The 15,398-nt window shown below is 50.9% G+C and overlaps 1 protein-coding gene across 3 annotated transcripts; it reads right to left on the reverse strand.

Annotated features, from left to right (window-relative positions):
• Nucleotides 1-842: 842 nt before the first annotated feature.
• NRSN1 (neurensin 1) lies at nucleotides 843-13,243 on the reverse strand. 3 transcript variants are annotated; one of them, XM_036877011.2, is made up of 4 exons: nucleotides 13,117-13,243; nucleotides 12,046-12,145; nucleotides 6,998-7,196; nucleotides 843-2,410 (listed from the first exon to the last, which is right to left on the reverse strand). In XM_036877011.2, the coding sequence occupies exons 3-4, from the start codon at nucleotides 7,184-7,186 to the stop codon at nucleotides 2,012-2,014; spliced, it is 588 nt and encodes a 195-aa protein (XP_036732906.2). In that variant the 5' UTR covers nucleotides 7,187-7,196; nucleotides 12,046-12,145; nucleotides 13,117-13,243; the 3' UTR covers nucleotides 843-2,011. The 3 variants fall into 3 exon arrangements, with proteins under 3 accessions (XP_036732906.2, XP_036732907.2, XP_036732908.2); XM_036877012.2 differs by having other exon boundaries at nucleotides 12,020-12,145; XM_036877013.2 differs by lacking the exon at nucleotides 12,046-12,145 and having other exon boundaries at nucleotides 13,117-13,226.
• Nucleotides 13,244-15,398: the final 2,155 nt, after the last annotated feature.

Genomic DNA, 15,398 nt, shown 5'->3' on the forward strand with positions numbered 1-15,398 from the left:
AGGCGGGCCCAGGCACCGGGAGGGACAGAGCAAACGGGCCGTCGGGGCTGCCCTCGGGGCGGGGCTCGGCTGCCTGTGTCCCCCATGTCCCCGCAGGCGCTGCGGACCCCCGCCCCCACGCGGGCCCGCCTCCGGGCCGGGCCACCCGCTCTGCCACTCCGCCCGGGCTCTCGGCACCGTCTCCCCGCTTTCCGCCCCAGCGACAGCTGTGCGTCTTCACTTTGCTCTACAAGACGAAACTGTCCTTCCCCTCCGTCGGCTGTCCTACAGTGTCCAGCCGCCCTTCCTCAGGCCTGGGAGGGTCCTGACGAGTGCCCGCCCCCCCGGCCCGGCAGCCGAGAGAGGCAGGGCGCTGGCTGCCACTGCGGACCTGGCTCCCCATCTGCCTCGGTTCGTTTAGGGCTTTGATGGAGGGACAGAGCTGCGTACGTGGCTGCTGTCCTGCCTGGACCCGAGGTTTCCAAGCCCCTACAACCGTTATTTTTCATTCTAGAGGCTTTCAGAAGTCGAGGCTCATCCTCAGATTCATTCGTATTCAACACAGAAGAAGGGACAGTCTCAGATGTTTGCGGCCTTACAGAGGCTTCGGAGAATAAGGTTACAATGGTAAGAACCCCAGGGCTCTGGGACAGCTTCCCCCAAACCCAGCCAGTGGGCCTTGCTGCTGCGCCCTGTGTCTGATGCCGGGCTGTGCAAAATCAACAGTGTGCACAGGGCACTGACGGCTTCGTTCTCCTCCATTCAGCCCTGGGAACGCCAGAGCTCAGCTCAGAATGGAAAATTACATGTTGGAGAGAAAATAGACCCGCTGAAGGAATGACAGCACAATTCAGGTTCTGCTTGCTCACAAATTTTATTTGGTGAAGGAAGGAAAACAAGAGACAGAACTCCACGGCTGCATGGATTCTCAGAGAAGAGAAGGTCCTGTTTCACTTTCCTCAGTCCAGTTTAAACCCACAGATTAAATAAAGTCCAAAAGATGAGATGAACATCTTGCTGGAGAATAAAACATCTTATATGAGAGAAGAAAACCCTTTCCCTGGTTAGTATCTGCTCGGGCTTCTCAGTGAGGGTGGCTGGCTTTGTCTGCATAGAACGTGACAGTCTGTGGGAACTGCTGGGGTTGGTATTCGAGGGGAGCATGAAGGCTGGGCTGCTGGCTTGCGACTCTGCCAGGGCCCAGGCCTCAAAGGGTCTGCCTGGCAGTGGCCGCAGGGACACTGTGAGCGTGCCTGTGAGGGAGACACGATGCCACAGGGCAAGAAGGGCATCTCGGGCGTCACAGTTCAGGACCCCTGTTATAAGATGGGGAAATTGAGAGGTCAGTTAAATGATCGCCCCAAGGTCACACAGATATTTAGTAGCCAGGACTCAAATGTCCTCGCTCCTAATTCAGTGTGTGATTGGACAGTACATAAATAGATACTCCTAGTATTTGTGCCACTCCCAAGATTCCAAAGTGGGAAATTTTAGCCTTTTGAGTGAAGAAACCTGCAGAGAACAAAAAAGATTTGAGGAGAATTCCAATCATTTTGTATCCAATCTCAGGGACCTCATGTTCAAATACAGTTAAAAGATTCTTTGGGTCAATTCAGGGACCTTGATTTTTCTATGAACACACATGACAGTCTCTTCCACGTTGTGGGACAGGAATGGGAGGAGCACCACACAGGGGAGATTAGAAAACACCAGTATTAGAAACTAAATCAGCTCACACTGGCTGCTGGGAGTCTGGTCTAAACTGTTGGGTGCTTTCCAATAACACAGAGAACAGCACAAAGTCACATGAGGGGGCTTCCAGGGGGCTCCTGGTGGGTGCCCAGAGGCACCGCGGGCAGCCCGGCGCATGCATGGTGGACACACAGCGCCAATCCGAGCTGACTGCACGCACCTGCCAGGGTGGCGCATGGCCATGGGGCAAGGCTGCGTCAGGGCCTAGCCGCCTCAGAGGCGGACCTGCTCCATCTGAACGCCATGCCCAGACTGGAGGGGGCGGTCTGGGGGGCACGGCTCAGGTTGCTGATACAGGCTGGACATTCTGCACCCTGGACAAAGTGACTGGAATCTGGGCTTCCCCTGGGCCTGGAGCTTTTGTAACGGGCTGAGCATGAACCTTGATGTCTGCAATTCGCTCTTTAAACTTTTGCTGAAGGAATCTTTCTTCTTTGGAGTAATTCTTTGTGAACACTGACATCAGCAGGCAGCCTGCCATGGACATGCCCCCAACGCAGAAGAAAACAGCTCCTGCCAGCTTGCATGCGTCAAGGGCTCCGTTAAACTGGACAGCGCGCTTATCGACCATGACAAAATCGGCTTCACCAAAGGCTTCGATTTTGGGGGGCACAAGGAAGCCCCCGGCCAGGACAGTCACCCCGAGAATCACGAAGACCGTGCTGAAGATGAGTCCGACCTGGAAATGACACAATGAGGTGACACGGATGAGCAGGTGCCGCTGTGCCCCGGGCCCTGCAGCCAGGACAGCCTTGGTTTTGGGGAGAAGTGAGTATCCCAGTCACCCCAAGTTTGTATGAGAAGCTTTGGAACTTTCTAGTTAAAAAGGAAGATGAAAGGAAGGCTTTCTTACTTTAATGGCCGTGGAAATCACAGCATCCCCTGGGCGCCCCAAGTGCGCTGTCAGTGTGGTGCTCACAGCCGACAAAGCCCTCTCACCTCCGTCGCCTCCTCTGCTCCCGAGGAGGACAGAGTGACCCTGAACTCCAGGGGCTGGCCCGGAGTGCACAGTGAGGCCAGGAGGCCCTCCTGCCCACAGAAAGATGCCAGTCAGCCCCCACCAGTCTGAACGGCCACTGCTCCCGTGCGAACTGCACTCCGTCAATTACATCCCGCAGCACCACGGCCTCCCTGAGCGTGTCACCTGCGAGTGTTCTGATGGCTGCCCTGGCCCTCTGCCTGCCACACACAGCCAGGCCACAGCGCTGCTAGGCCGGGGTCCAGGTCCTCCAACATACGCCCTGGGGGATGGTCCTGCTGACGGCCCTTCACCTGGCAGCAGTGGCCTCCACCCTGGGGACTGTCCCTCCAGCACAGGAACGTGTCCCTCACGTCCATCTTTGAAAAGTCTGTGTTCTCTCTAACTGCTGGACTGGACTCATCCCTGCCCTTGACCCTGCATGATTCTCTGAGCTTCCTCCGGGGCCACTATTGGCCTCCTAATCACCAGCCGCAAGTGGTTTCCTTTTCTATCTCATCTGACGTCCGGTCACCAACGTCAAGCCGTTGCGAGTGCTAAGCCCTCGCTGTCATCCCCACATTGCTCTCCTGGGTCCTTCAGCAGCTCACTCTCACCCTGCTTCGCCACCTGGCCTTGAATGATGGGTGCTCCCAGGCTTCCACTCTTGACCCGCATCTCTCGTTCACACATTCTTTCTAGGGTTTAATTTGTGGCCATGGTCTCACCACGCCCCCACTCCATGCACCAATGATGGTTCCAGATTTCCAACTCCCGCCGCACAGATCTGTGCAGAGGGTAGCGGCTGCAGGCTCTGGGCCAGTCTGTGGGGGCTGGGGCACAGACAGAGCACACACTGTGTGTGTGCACGTGTGTGAGGCACCCTTCCCCAGAAAGCCCACGTCTATTATCTTGCCCCTCACGGTACACAAGCTGGAAGGTTCTGGAGAAATTTCCATCTCCCAGCCTTTCCAATCCTTCTGTGATCCGGCTCTTGTCTATATTCATCCCAACCCCATTCCTCCAACTTCTAACTTCCCCATGGGTGGCACCAGTAGGTGTGCTCTGTCCCCACACTGTGCACTCCTGTAAGTATTGTGCCCACTTTTAGGGGATGGCTTGTCATGCTGCATTGTGACAACTGGCTTCCCCATTGGCCGTGAACTCCTTTGGGTCAAGGCTCTATCTTATTCACAGGTGATAGGTGTTATTATGACTGAATCCAGAGCCTACCTACAGACTTGTGCATGGTGGACATATAAACGTGTAGAAAGAAAGAAAGAACGAACAGCATTGTGAGACAGAGGTTCCAAGACCCACGTGATGGAGCGGAGATTCTGCCTCAGGCCCATCCATTCTGATCTCCCTCCTCCTCGAGCTGCTGCACACCGTGCAGGGGCTGCTCAGCGGCAGAGGCCGTGGAGGCCCTGTGAGCACAGCTTCCAACGAGGCCAGCAGGACCCTGAACACAACAGCGGAAACAGGTAAAGGGGAAACCTGCAGCTTCAACCTCCTACGTCTGCAGTTTGCAATGAAAGGAAAACAGAAAGAGCCTAATAGAAGCACACACACATTCAGGGCCTTCCTCTCTATGGCGCTGGGCCCTTCCTGCCCACGGACTGAACTCACTTCTCTTCCCGAGGAGGAGACCCAGGCGCTGCGGCTCATGTCTGGGTGACAGGACAGAGTTCCTAGGCTCCTCAGGATGGCTCCTGAGCGCCACCGCACAGCGTTTCATGGCGGAGGAATGAGGCTAGGATGTGCGGCTTTCTGGAGTATAATCTCTGTGGGGCCAGGGACGTTTGCACGTGTTCATTCTCTGAAGTAGGCCAGCAAAACAGCGAGCAAAGACTTTTGGACCTTGTTTGTGTGACATAGAAGGGAGAATGCTGATGTCATGTTTCTGGGGCTGGTATTTTACTGTGAGCTCTTTATTTTAAATCCATAGCTCATGTTATTTGATGGATATACAGCTTCACAAATCACATAACCACTAGCACATAGAGCCCCAAGAATGCTGCATGTCAGTGGTGTTTCAGGCTCTTGGCATGATAGATCTGACAGGCAAATATTTATTTGACACACAGGGAAGCAATCACCCACTTATCTGGGTAAATACAGGATGTACCACCCTTAGCTATGTATTTCATTGGTCTAGGCCAGTAAAGATTCCTCAGAAGTGACATTTCTACGGGGAAGGATCCTGGCTTGACCAATTCAATACAGAGTATGTGACACTAGTAAGATTTTGAATTAATACAGGTCTTGGGTTAATGAACTGTGTTACCCAATAATTTATTTATGAACTGGATATCCAGTTTTATTTCTGTTGCAGAACTCAGTGCTCTATATGGTATCTGTCATGGCAGCTGATGCATCAAATGTTTACTGAACGCACACCCGACACTGTTCTAAGCGCTTTGACATATCGCCTTATTTAATTCTCTCAGTTTTACGTGACAGGTACTGTAAGTACCACTGTTAGAGACCCAAAGAAACAGGGCTATTAAATGGAAGGGCTGAGATTCAAACCTATGTAATCTGAGGACAGAGTCCCTGCTTATAATCACAATGCTGCGTTGTCTCTTGTTCAACTACATCACCGTAAGTGGCAAGTCTACGTCAGTAGCAACATCCAACATTCTGCAGTCTTTTGGGAGAAGCTGGGGTGACTGGAATCCCCAAAGGCAGAGAATATCAGAGCTGGAGGGGACCTACGGCGTCGTCCAAGGCTGCAGCTCTGCTTCCCCCCTTCCTAAATCCTTGTCCCTTTCTTGGTTTCTAACCACCGGAACATCCCAGGGCCCCTTCTCTCCGATGCCCTTGCTCTCTTCCTAGGTGACCCTATCCAGTCTGGCTCTATATGTCAACGGCCCTCAATCTACAGGCGGCACATTGGTGTAAACTGCCTCTAGAGACCTCCACTCTCATGTCTAATAGGCATACCAGGTATGACATGGCCACAGTCAAAGTCTTGGTCCCCATCCATCCCACTGTTCTCCCCCCAGGAAATCAGAACACCACACAGCTCAGCTGCAAGCCGTCCAGTCCTGCCGGACTGCTCCTTCTGCCTGACTCAGCGCGGCTTTCCGACTTCATGCTACGTCTGACTTCTCTCCATCCCACTTACCTCCCAAATCTAGCCACCATCACCTCCTGCCTGGGTACTTAACAGACTCCTACATAATTGAGCTTCTTCAGCCTCGGTCCTTCTATAGTCCGTTCTCTGTGCTGCAGCCACAGTGCTCATGATGAGATGTCAGTCGGATCCCTCGCGCCTCTGCATAAGCGCTCAGGCGGCTTCCCGCATCTCTCAAGGGGAAAGCCCGCACCCTCCCTGTCTTCTGCGAGGCGCCCACAAGTCACCTGTGCCCCGTTTCTCTGAACCCATCCCATTCTGCTCTAGCCAGACTGGCCCTCTTGCTGTTTTTGAAACACACCAAACTTACTTCCATTTTAGAGCTTTAGACTTGGTATTTTCTCAGCCCAGTGTGATCTGAAGCCACGTAATTTCACGGCTGCTCCCCCAGCTGACCGCAGTACCGGCTCAAACGCCACGCCCTCTGGAGGCCTCCTCTGACCAGGGTCCCTAGGACCAGCCCTCCATCATGCCCTGTGCCCTCCTGGTTCACTTCTCTTCATGACGCCCGTCGCCACCTGGCACTCTGGCACGTGGTTCACTCGTTTATGGCCTGTTTCCCATGACAGATTAAAGTTCTGTGACGGCAGGGACACTTTCTTCTCACACTCACCTTTAATCTCTGGCACTCTGTGACTTCTCGGCACACACCAGGTGGCCGCTCAATGTTAGCTGAATGAACATGTTGTCTTGGGGCACTTTTAGCCGATGAGGCTGCAGCTCAGAGAGCCCAGTGGTCACATGCCTGGTAGAGGCAGGGCTGGAACAGGTACACTGGCCGCTGTATTATGTCTCTGCATTGACTCTCTAAATACCCAATATTTCTTTTTCATAATTGTAATCTGCCAAATGACACTTACCAGGCTTGCAAGGGAGGCTGAAAGCATGTAATGTTTTGCTTATGGATGGCTTCGCACTTGGCACATTTAGCAACACAGTAGAACTGTAATAAAAATAATAATGATGGCAATTATCCCCGTTTAGGGTTAACCTGCAGATCAGCAACTGTTGGTGTTTCGAGGCTTTCTCTGGACCAAGGCTCATACTCCTGCCTCGGCGAGGAAAGCTGTGTTGAGGGCTGCTGTGACTGATGCACCAGAGCGCCACACCTCAGTCCCCCACAGCTGCCGGACTCACCGCAGCCCAGTTAGCACATGATTCTTACTTACTTTCCAGAATACTGAGCTCCACCTGTTAGGTGACCTCTGGATCTGGAAATCCTCCTCATAGTCCCAGATCGAGGTGGTACAGTCCTCATAAAACTGGTGCAGGTAGGACCGGACTCCGTAGCGCGGGGACCCGCCCTCAGCAGCAGCCGGTGCCTGCTGGGACCTGCGGGTGCTGCCGCGCGAACTCATCCTTCCCCAGCTGGAACGACAACAGCCACAGGCATCAGCCCATGAACTCCGGCCTCAGGATCAAAAGGCACGTCAAAGGTGAGGGTCAGGCTAACGTCAGTCTCTGTAAATAGTGCTCTTAAGAGAAAAGGTACTTTTAAGGACCTGCCTTTCTTAGAAGCTGCTTTTTTCTCCTTAATGCAAAATTGCTGCAATCACTCAACGACTTGAACTGGTTTCCCACGAATGAAACGGACGTAATAGCACAGATCATTTACATCATGTGAGAATTTAAGCATGAAGCACATGAGAAATGGCAACAAGGAAACTGAGATTTTCAACGTCTAGGCGAGAAATCTTTCATCTCTTCAAGCGCAGTGCCCGCACACCTCCATGCTGGGGAAGAGCCGGGCGCCCGCCGGCTGCACGGAGCCTGCCTGGGACTCTCCTCTCGGCTGCTCAGCCTCGCTCCCTGCTGGAGACGACACGGCGTTACTCTTAGCGGTTTGAGATTTTGCCTTCGGATCCCATGTATTCTTCACATTTTAACTAACCGTCAGGTCGCTCAGAAGTGTAACTAAAAAGCTGCTGAGCAACTTACACTTCAAGCTCATTAATCACAAATGGCTTACACCTCCCTGACTCTAACACCAGGTACTCAGTCATCACTTGTGGATAAATCTGCCCACGTAGGATGTGAGGACATAATGCACAGGGGAGACCCAGCCTTTCATTATTGCCCATGAAGTGTCCAGCATACATAAGAATTCAGAGGATGTTTAAAGGAAACTATGCTCTGGGTGAGTTGTTTGGGACTCTGCCTTCTTAAGATGGAAACTTCTACGGGATTTGACCTAAGATAACTCAAGACCTTAAGAGAGAGGCATTTGGTAATGGATTCTTGGTAAAAAAAAAAAAAAAAAAAGGAACTGCTGAGGGCTGCCGGATTTGGTGGGCAAGGAAATCCTCAGTAAATGTTTGCTTTTTGGTTTTCTGATGTCCACACAGGCAGAGAAATGTGGAGCCGGAAATGTGAAATGCCTTTTCAGTTCCTTCAGTCAGCCTCTAGGTCATTTTCCCATCCATGTTCTTGCAAATGGTAGGATTGATGACAGATGACATCAATCTGTGGACAGAAGACAACAGGAGGAGCGACACAGGAGGGGACCTGTTCTCCCACTGAAACAGGTTCTCTCTGGATCTGTGCTACGATCCAGGCTAACAGAAGACATGCTAAATGTTTCCAGTTACTCATCAAGAAACCAAGGAGTACTCCAAAGAAAAAATTCAGATGGCCTACAGGCACATGAAAAGATGCTCCACTTCACTAATTATCAGGGAAATGCAAATTACACCACAATGAGATATCACCTCACACCAGTAAGGATGGCCAGCATCGAAAAGACTAAGAACAACAAATGCTGGTGAGGATGTGGAGAAAGGGGAACCCTCCTACACTGCTGGTGGGAATGTAAGCTAGTTCAACCATTGTGGAAAGCAGTATGGAGGTACCTCAAAAAACTAAAAATAGAAATACCATTTGACTCAGGAATTCCACTCCTAGGAATTTACTCAAAGGAAACAATTTCTCAGATTCAAAAAGACATGTGCACCCCTATTTATTGCAGCACTATTTCAATAGCCAAGATATGGAAGCAACCTAAGTGTCCATCAGTAGATGAACGGATAAAGAAGACGTGGTACATATACACAATGGAATACTACTCAGCCTTTAGAAGAAAACAAATCCTACCATTTGCAATAACATGGATGGAGCTAGAGGGTATTATGCTCAGTGAAATAAGTCAGGCAGAGAAGGACAAATACCAGATGATTTCCCTCATTTTTGGAGTATAACAACAAAGCAAAACTGAAGGAGCAAAACAGCAGCAGACTCACAGACTCCAAGAACGGACTAGTGGTTACCAAAGGGGAGGGGTGGGGAGAGCATGGGGTGAGGGAAGGAGAAGGGGATTGTGGGGTATCATGATTGGTGCACATGGTATGTGTGGGGGGTCACGGGTGAGACAGTGTAGCACAGAGACCAGTAGTGACTCTGTGGCATCTTACTACACTGATGGACAGTGACTGCAATGGGGTGTGTGTGGGGGACTCGATAATAAGGGTGAATGTCGCAACCACATTGTTTTTCTTGTGAAACCTTCATAAGAATGTATATCACTGAGGAGTAATGTTTTTCTACAAGGAAGAGATTTAGTCTAAGTTCTAGCAAGTGTCCTTGTGGGGCCATTTTGTCTGGTTGGATGGGGCTAAAATAAAAGTTGAAGCCCTTGAGTTAACATTTCCCTGTCAAATGGCCACAAAGTGAATCCATAAGAATAGTGTAATATGTACCCTTAGCCACAAATGAGTTTCATTAGAAAATGTAGTCAGATTCAGGAAAATATGGCTCTGACCTTAGGAAATGATTCACACAGGTGCTACTAATGGTGAACGAGGGCCCATCTCCTTAAGTGTCAGCCCTTGATGCTTAGTGCCTCCTGCAGGGAGGCGACCACCTAAAAAAACCATGGGGGAGAGGAGGATTTTTTTTCTTAATTTTATACATTTCAGGATATTAGTTCATAAAACATTAAGATTTTAGAATGTACTTTGTCGATTAGAGCAACAAAGTGTGGTGGATCAGATTCTCGTTAACCTGGCTGTCATACTTTAAATGCCAGAATTACGTGTCTGGTCCCATTTATTTAGTTCTTACAGTGCAGATGACTAATAAGGGCCTAACTAGTGATGTGTGTAAGCAGAACAATGTTAAAGGCACTTCCTCTAAAGATATCCTAACAAGCTTCAGCCAGGGGGAGATGGGATCAGTATTACTAATTCTGCTTCGTCACTGAGGAAACTGAGGCAAAGAAAAGTCATCTGCTGAAGGTTCCACCGTGAGGCAGGGCGGATGCAAAGTGACAGTCCAGTGAGCAGGCGTGCATCGTCAGAACCAACTCATTCAGCTGTATATTCTCAGGTTTTCTACAAAGCACTAGAGACTTTAACACGAAAAGAAGACAGAAGTAGATATGCTAGGAGTAAAAGCATCCCTCACAGCAACAATGAGTTATTTTCTGTGATGGTGAAGTCACTCCATCTCAGGAGGGCACTTTGATGCAGAGCACATACTGTAGCTGCTCCCTGCCCAGCTTGGCTCTGGCACAGTAGGGCTCCATGTTCCCTGTGTGACAGGTGAAATGCTTCTGCTTTACAGGATGAGACTCATTCTAGCCCAACCTTGTTGAACATAGTATAGGCAAAATCATAAAAGATGTAGTGTCATAATATAGCAAATGTTTTTGAGCTGAGTGATGGGAGGCTCTTCCCTAAGATGGAATTTAGTGACTTTACATTCCAGAAAACGAATCCTGGTGAGCTCTATTTTCTCCCCCAGGTGAGCATGGCTGGCACTTGCTGACTACACAGAGCGAAGAATGGGCTCTAATGCTCATTCCTGATCTACAATGGGTTCCTTTGTTCTTCCTGAGGGATGTTCTAGGTGCTGATAGTGAGGATCCACAGGTGGTTTTCTTCTCCTTATAATCTATCGTATCTATCCTGATTACACAGTTATACAGGAGTGCATACTCCGTTCTTGCCAACCCAGCACACCTACCACGGGAAACCCCAAACCTGCAGGAGGCTTCCTATACCAGCACAGCAAACAGGAGCCCCTATCACTGTTTATGCCTCCCCCCAAATCTGTTCCTCTTAGCACTTCATGCTGCCTGATACTCACTACGTGGTCTATCTATTTGTGGTCTGACAGACTGTACACGAGAGACTGTAAGCCTCACAGGGATGGGACTTTTTCTGTTCTGTTTACCACCCGAACACCAAGCACTCTGAAGCAAGCTGCTTGGCATGGAGTCCTATGTGGGTCACTGTGGATGACGGCAAGTGGCCATCCTTTGTTATCCCTCCCTTCCTTCAGTGTTTTTAAGCACGAATTATGTGCCTGGTTCTGTGACTAATGGCTACAAAGATTAGTGGGGCCCAGTCTGCTTCCGTGGGCTCTTGAATCAGAGGGAGAGACACCCCCGACACAGGCAGCGCAGCACGCCGGGACCGTCGGTCATCATGACCTCTGTGCGCAACAGCGCGCTGTGCTCTAGGCTAGCATGGCACTTACATTTCAGTCTACTACATGCAGTTACTTTTTATGTGAAATGATCATAGCCATGAAAACAGCAATTAGTTCTTATACCTCATGAAACTGTAAGACCATCACAGACTTAATATTATGTGTCTTCATGGTCTCCTTGAGAGGAGAGGCAGAAAACTGAGACACCAAGAGGGTGTTTCCCCATGGCTCCATGCGTGAGTCCTTGTGAGGCAGACACAGGTCCTGTTCTGTTTATTCTCTTTGAAATACCTTTCAATTTTCATATGCTTTTCTCTCCTGTAAAATCATCTGAGATAACGAGAGCGAAGTTCCCACTGGGCCAGGACTGCCAGGTATAGGCACATAACTGATGGAGACCATTTATCCAGCCCCAAACCAGAAAGGTCAATTCGCTTAAAAGACTCAGTTGGACTCAGAGCTGCTCAGAAGGCATGGAAACCTGCTAATAGCTTTTTCATTTTTAAATCAGGCATTTCGTAATTTTATACATGACCCTAGAACTTGAGAATGTGTTTCTATCAGTGGATCATTTCAGAGATATTTTATATCCCTGGAAAAATGGTAGAGATTGTGGCTCTATTTATGAGCTTATATCCTCTAACTCGGTGGATATGTGGCACTTCTATAATTTCTAAAAGAGGTGCAGTGACAGGCAGCACATAAAGTCTAAAGTCAGAAGAAGAAGAGAAAAAGCACACATTGTCTTTAAATCTCCTCTTTACCTACAGACCACGAGGCGGGCACGAACCTGCACGGGACAAGGTCCGAGTCTCACTTTTTAAGTCCTTCTCTTCCTCTTCTTGTTTTTCACTCTCTGACCTTTCTTTTTAACCAAGCATTCTTCACACCTAAGTAAGGAAAAAAATGTCTGCATAATGTGATCTAGATCAAAATCTCAAGTTCATAAGCCATTCTTATAACTTGTACAGAATCATTTTAATGCTGACAAAAACATCTACAAAGGACTTCTTGTTCAAGAGCAGAGAGAGCATTTTTTTTTTTTTTTTTTACAAAAGCCTAACATTTTACCATTTCTAATGGACTCATGAGCGTTTACTGAGTGAGAAAGACAACACAGTGGGAAGGGCTTTGTCAACTGTCCCACACTGTGCAAACGCTCTTATTTTGATGATTTTATTCATGTAGTCTGTAATACCAAGTATTTTAGACATTCTAAATATATTCCGGAATTGATCTATGTGTGGTTGTTCCATTATACTGCAAAATAAATTAATCTTATGGCCACTGTATTTTCTGATTTGTTCACACGCATTTTAGACTGTTAAGGCTCTTTGGGTAATTTGCACATTAAGTTGATTTTTACTCTATATCCACTTTCTCCCTATCAGGGTCGCTTTACTTTCCGTGCGCGTAAGGAAAGCAGGTGCCATGCAAGAGCTGATTAAACAGCCATTGCCCGCTGCTGCCGGGGTCCCCTCCGCTACCCCGTCGCTCCCGCTCGAGCAGTGAAGCAGCGCCAGGCCTGCCTCTCGGGAGGGCACGGGGTCCTCCTGATGGGAGCCTGAGGCTGCAGGCGGCCGGTGCGGCCTGCGGGCGGTCGTCCCGGCTCGGACCCGGGGTCCCCAACCCGGCATTGGGCCTCGCGGTGTTACGGGAGCGGATTTGAGGAGCAAAGCAACCCGCAGTGGGTCCGGGATCCGGGCGCCCCCCTTCTGTCGGTCGCCGCCCAGAACCGGGCGGGCGGTGCCCCGCTCCCAGCCCCTCAGCCCCCGGCCGGCGCCCACGGCAGGGGTGAGTGGTATGACGGGGCCGGAGGACACCCCTCCCGGCAGCGCGGTCCGGGCCCCACGGGTTTTACCTGCGCGCCGCGACCCCCGACCCGGGAGCAGGTGCAGCCAGTGAGCCGCCGGGGCTGCATCGCCGCTGCCGCCGCTGCCGCCTGGCTCCTGCGCGTGATTGACAGCGGGGCGCCCGCGCAGGCGGCTGGTGGGCGGGGCCCAGAGTGGCGGGGGGGGGGCCCGCCCCGCCCGCGCCGAAGCCCCGCCCCAGAGGCCCCGCCCCGCAGGCACTTGGCGGGGCGGGGCGTCCGCGCGGAGCCCGCCTTGGGAACTTTACGGCGGGGCGCGCGGGAGCGTCTGCGGAACAGGGCGCCCTTAGGCCCGGCGTCGCCTCCCCCACTCCTCGTGCGTCCGAGTCGCGCCGCCGCACCTGCCGGCCCGCCCTGGCCCGATGCATCGGGGGCCTTTATCCCGGTGCACAGAGGGGGGCCGGGCCCACGTGACACTGCCCAAAAAGCACTAAGTAGCAAATCCTGTTAGGAACCGGTGGACAGACCAAAGCAAACGCTGCCGCGGGCAAGGGAGCAGGAGGGCTGCGTCCCGGCTGCGGCTCCTGCTCAGACCCTCGTCCGGCCTAAGCGCCGCTCTCCCGCGCCGCCCGAGCCTGCAGGGGCCTCCCGTGTCTGCCCTCCCAGCTTCGCGAAGCGCATCGTTCAGGAGTGTTGATACGTTGCTTGTTCGCTTGCTTTTCTCTTACCCCGGGGAAGATCGGCCAACAGTTACTCCTTCTTAGGCTGTGACGCAGCTGGTGTATTTTCCCATCGTTCAAAGTCCCTGGGCGTCCGCCCGCGCTCAGGACCCCAGAGCCGCCAGCCCTCCGCCGGAGGCTGGGCGGTGGGAAGCCCACGGCTGCCTTCCTGGTGTCTGCGCTGGCCTTTGGCAGGTGTCGTGGCCTCTTCCGACGATGCATGAAGCATGTGCCATCCGTTCAGTCAGGGAGGTTGGAATCAGGCCTGGGCTTCGATCCCGGCTCTACCCGCTCCTGCTGTTTAACCTGGTCTCGCTGCTTCACTGTGCACCTCATTCTCCTCGTCTATTAAATCTACTTTATATGGTAGTTATGAGAATCGAATGAAATTATATTTATCGCAATGCCTGGTACATAGTATGTACTCAATAAATTATAGCTACAATGATGATGATGACTTAGCTGAATGCTTGGGAGCCTAGGAATGTTTTCAGCCTGGCGTCACGGGTCTCCTGTTTCCCACGTACCCTCCTTTGCTTCATCTCCTCTTTTACCGGATCTGTTTCCAGCCTGTGCCCTCCTTGGCCTCTCTGTGGAAGCTCCTGATGAGGTCGCACAGGGCTGGACGTGCCTGTCCCGGAGCCTGCAGGCCACAAGCTCTTCCGCATCCCACAAGCTCGCCTGCCTGCCCCCGGCTGTCTCTCAATCTGAGTAGACTTGAACTAAAGTAAGATGGTTTACATACCCCAAGATGCCCTTGAAATGCGAATCATCACCCATATCTTGTCTCTCACAAGCCATAGTTTTTATTTGTTAGTTTTGTAAACATTAGGAAACAAAAATGATCACTTTGAAACAAATAGGTTTTCACTTAGAACATACTGCAAGATTTCCTGGGTTATTTTACATGGAAACATTTACCAGTGAACTTCTTTTAAGGCAGTATTCAACACATTTATTGGACGTCTGCCACTTAAAACACAAAGCATGAAACACAAACAGATGCTTCACAGAAAGTCACAGAGAAGAGGTCAGGGGAGGCGACGGGCTCCTGAGCTTCTCCAGAAGGGATTTGGGCTCAGCCTGCCTCTGTAAGCTTGCATTTCACGATTCCCCTTCTAAATCCCTTTCTTGTTCCACTGAACGTACTCGGTGTTCTTAAAACATAGCTTGTACTCGCTTCCTCCTTTGTTTACTTCAGTGGTTCTCTGGGCTTCTTCCCCCCGTATCTGTGCCTCCGAATTCTGCCCATTCTTAAAGTCCCAGCATGACCACCACCTTCTCTATGAGGCCTTTGTTATGCCGGAAGCTTTATCTTGAACCTACAAGGACCTCGCTTAGCTGTCTTACGGTCCTGCTTCCTCCTAGTACTCGCATTATTTATGTATGTTTACTCTCCACTGTTAGCTTTGTAAGCATCATGAAGTAAAGACTGACCCGCAGTTCACTTTGTATTCTACACAATGCCTAGCACATCACTTTGTATACATTAAAGACTCATTCCTGGTAAATGAATAAAATGTGAATCTGCAGAGGAGCCTTGGCAGATGGGTAAGATTTGGGTAAGAGGAGGAGAGAAGAGAGCATTACGGCGAGTTAGGGACGGGGAAGCAG

The sequence above is a fragment of the Manis pentadactyla genome, chromosome 16 (assembly GCF_030020395.1).
Source record: "Manis pentadactyla isolate mManPen7 chromosome 16, mManPen7.hap1, whole genome shotgun sequence".
Taxonomy (NCBI): Eukaryota; Metazoa; Chordata; class Mammalia; order Pholidota; family Manidae; genus Manis; species Manis pentadactyla.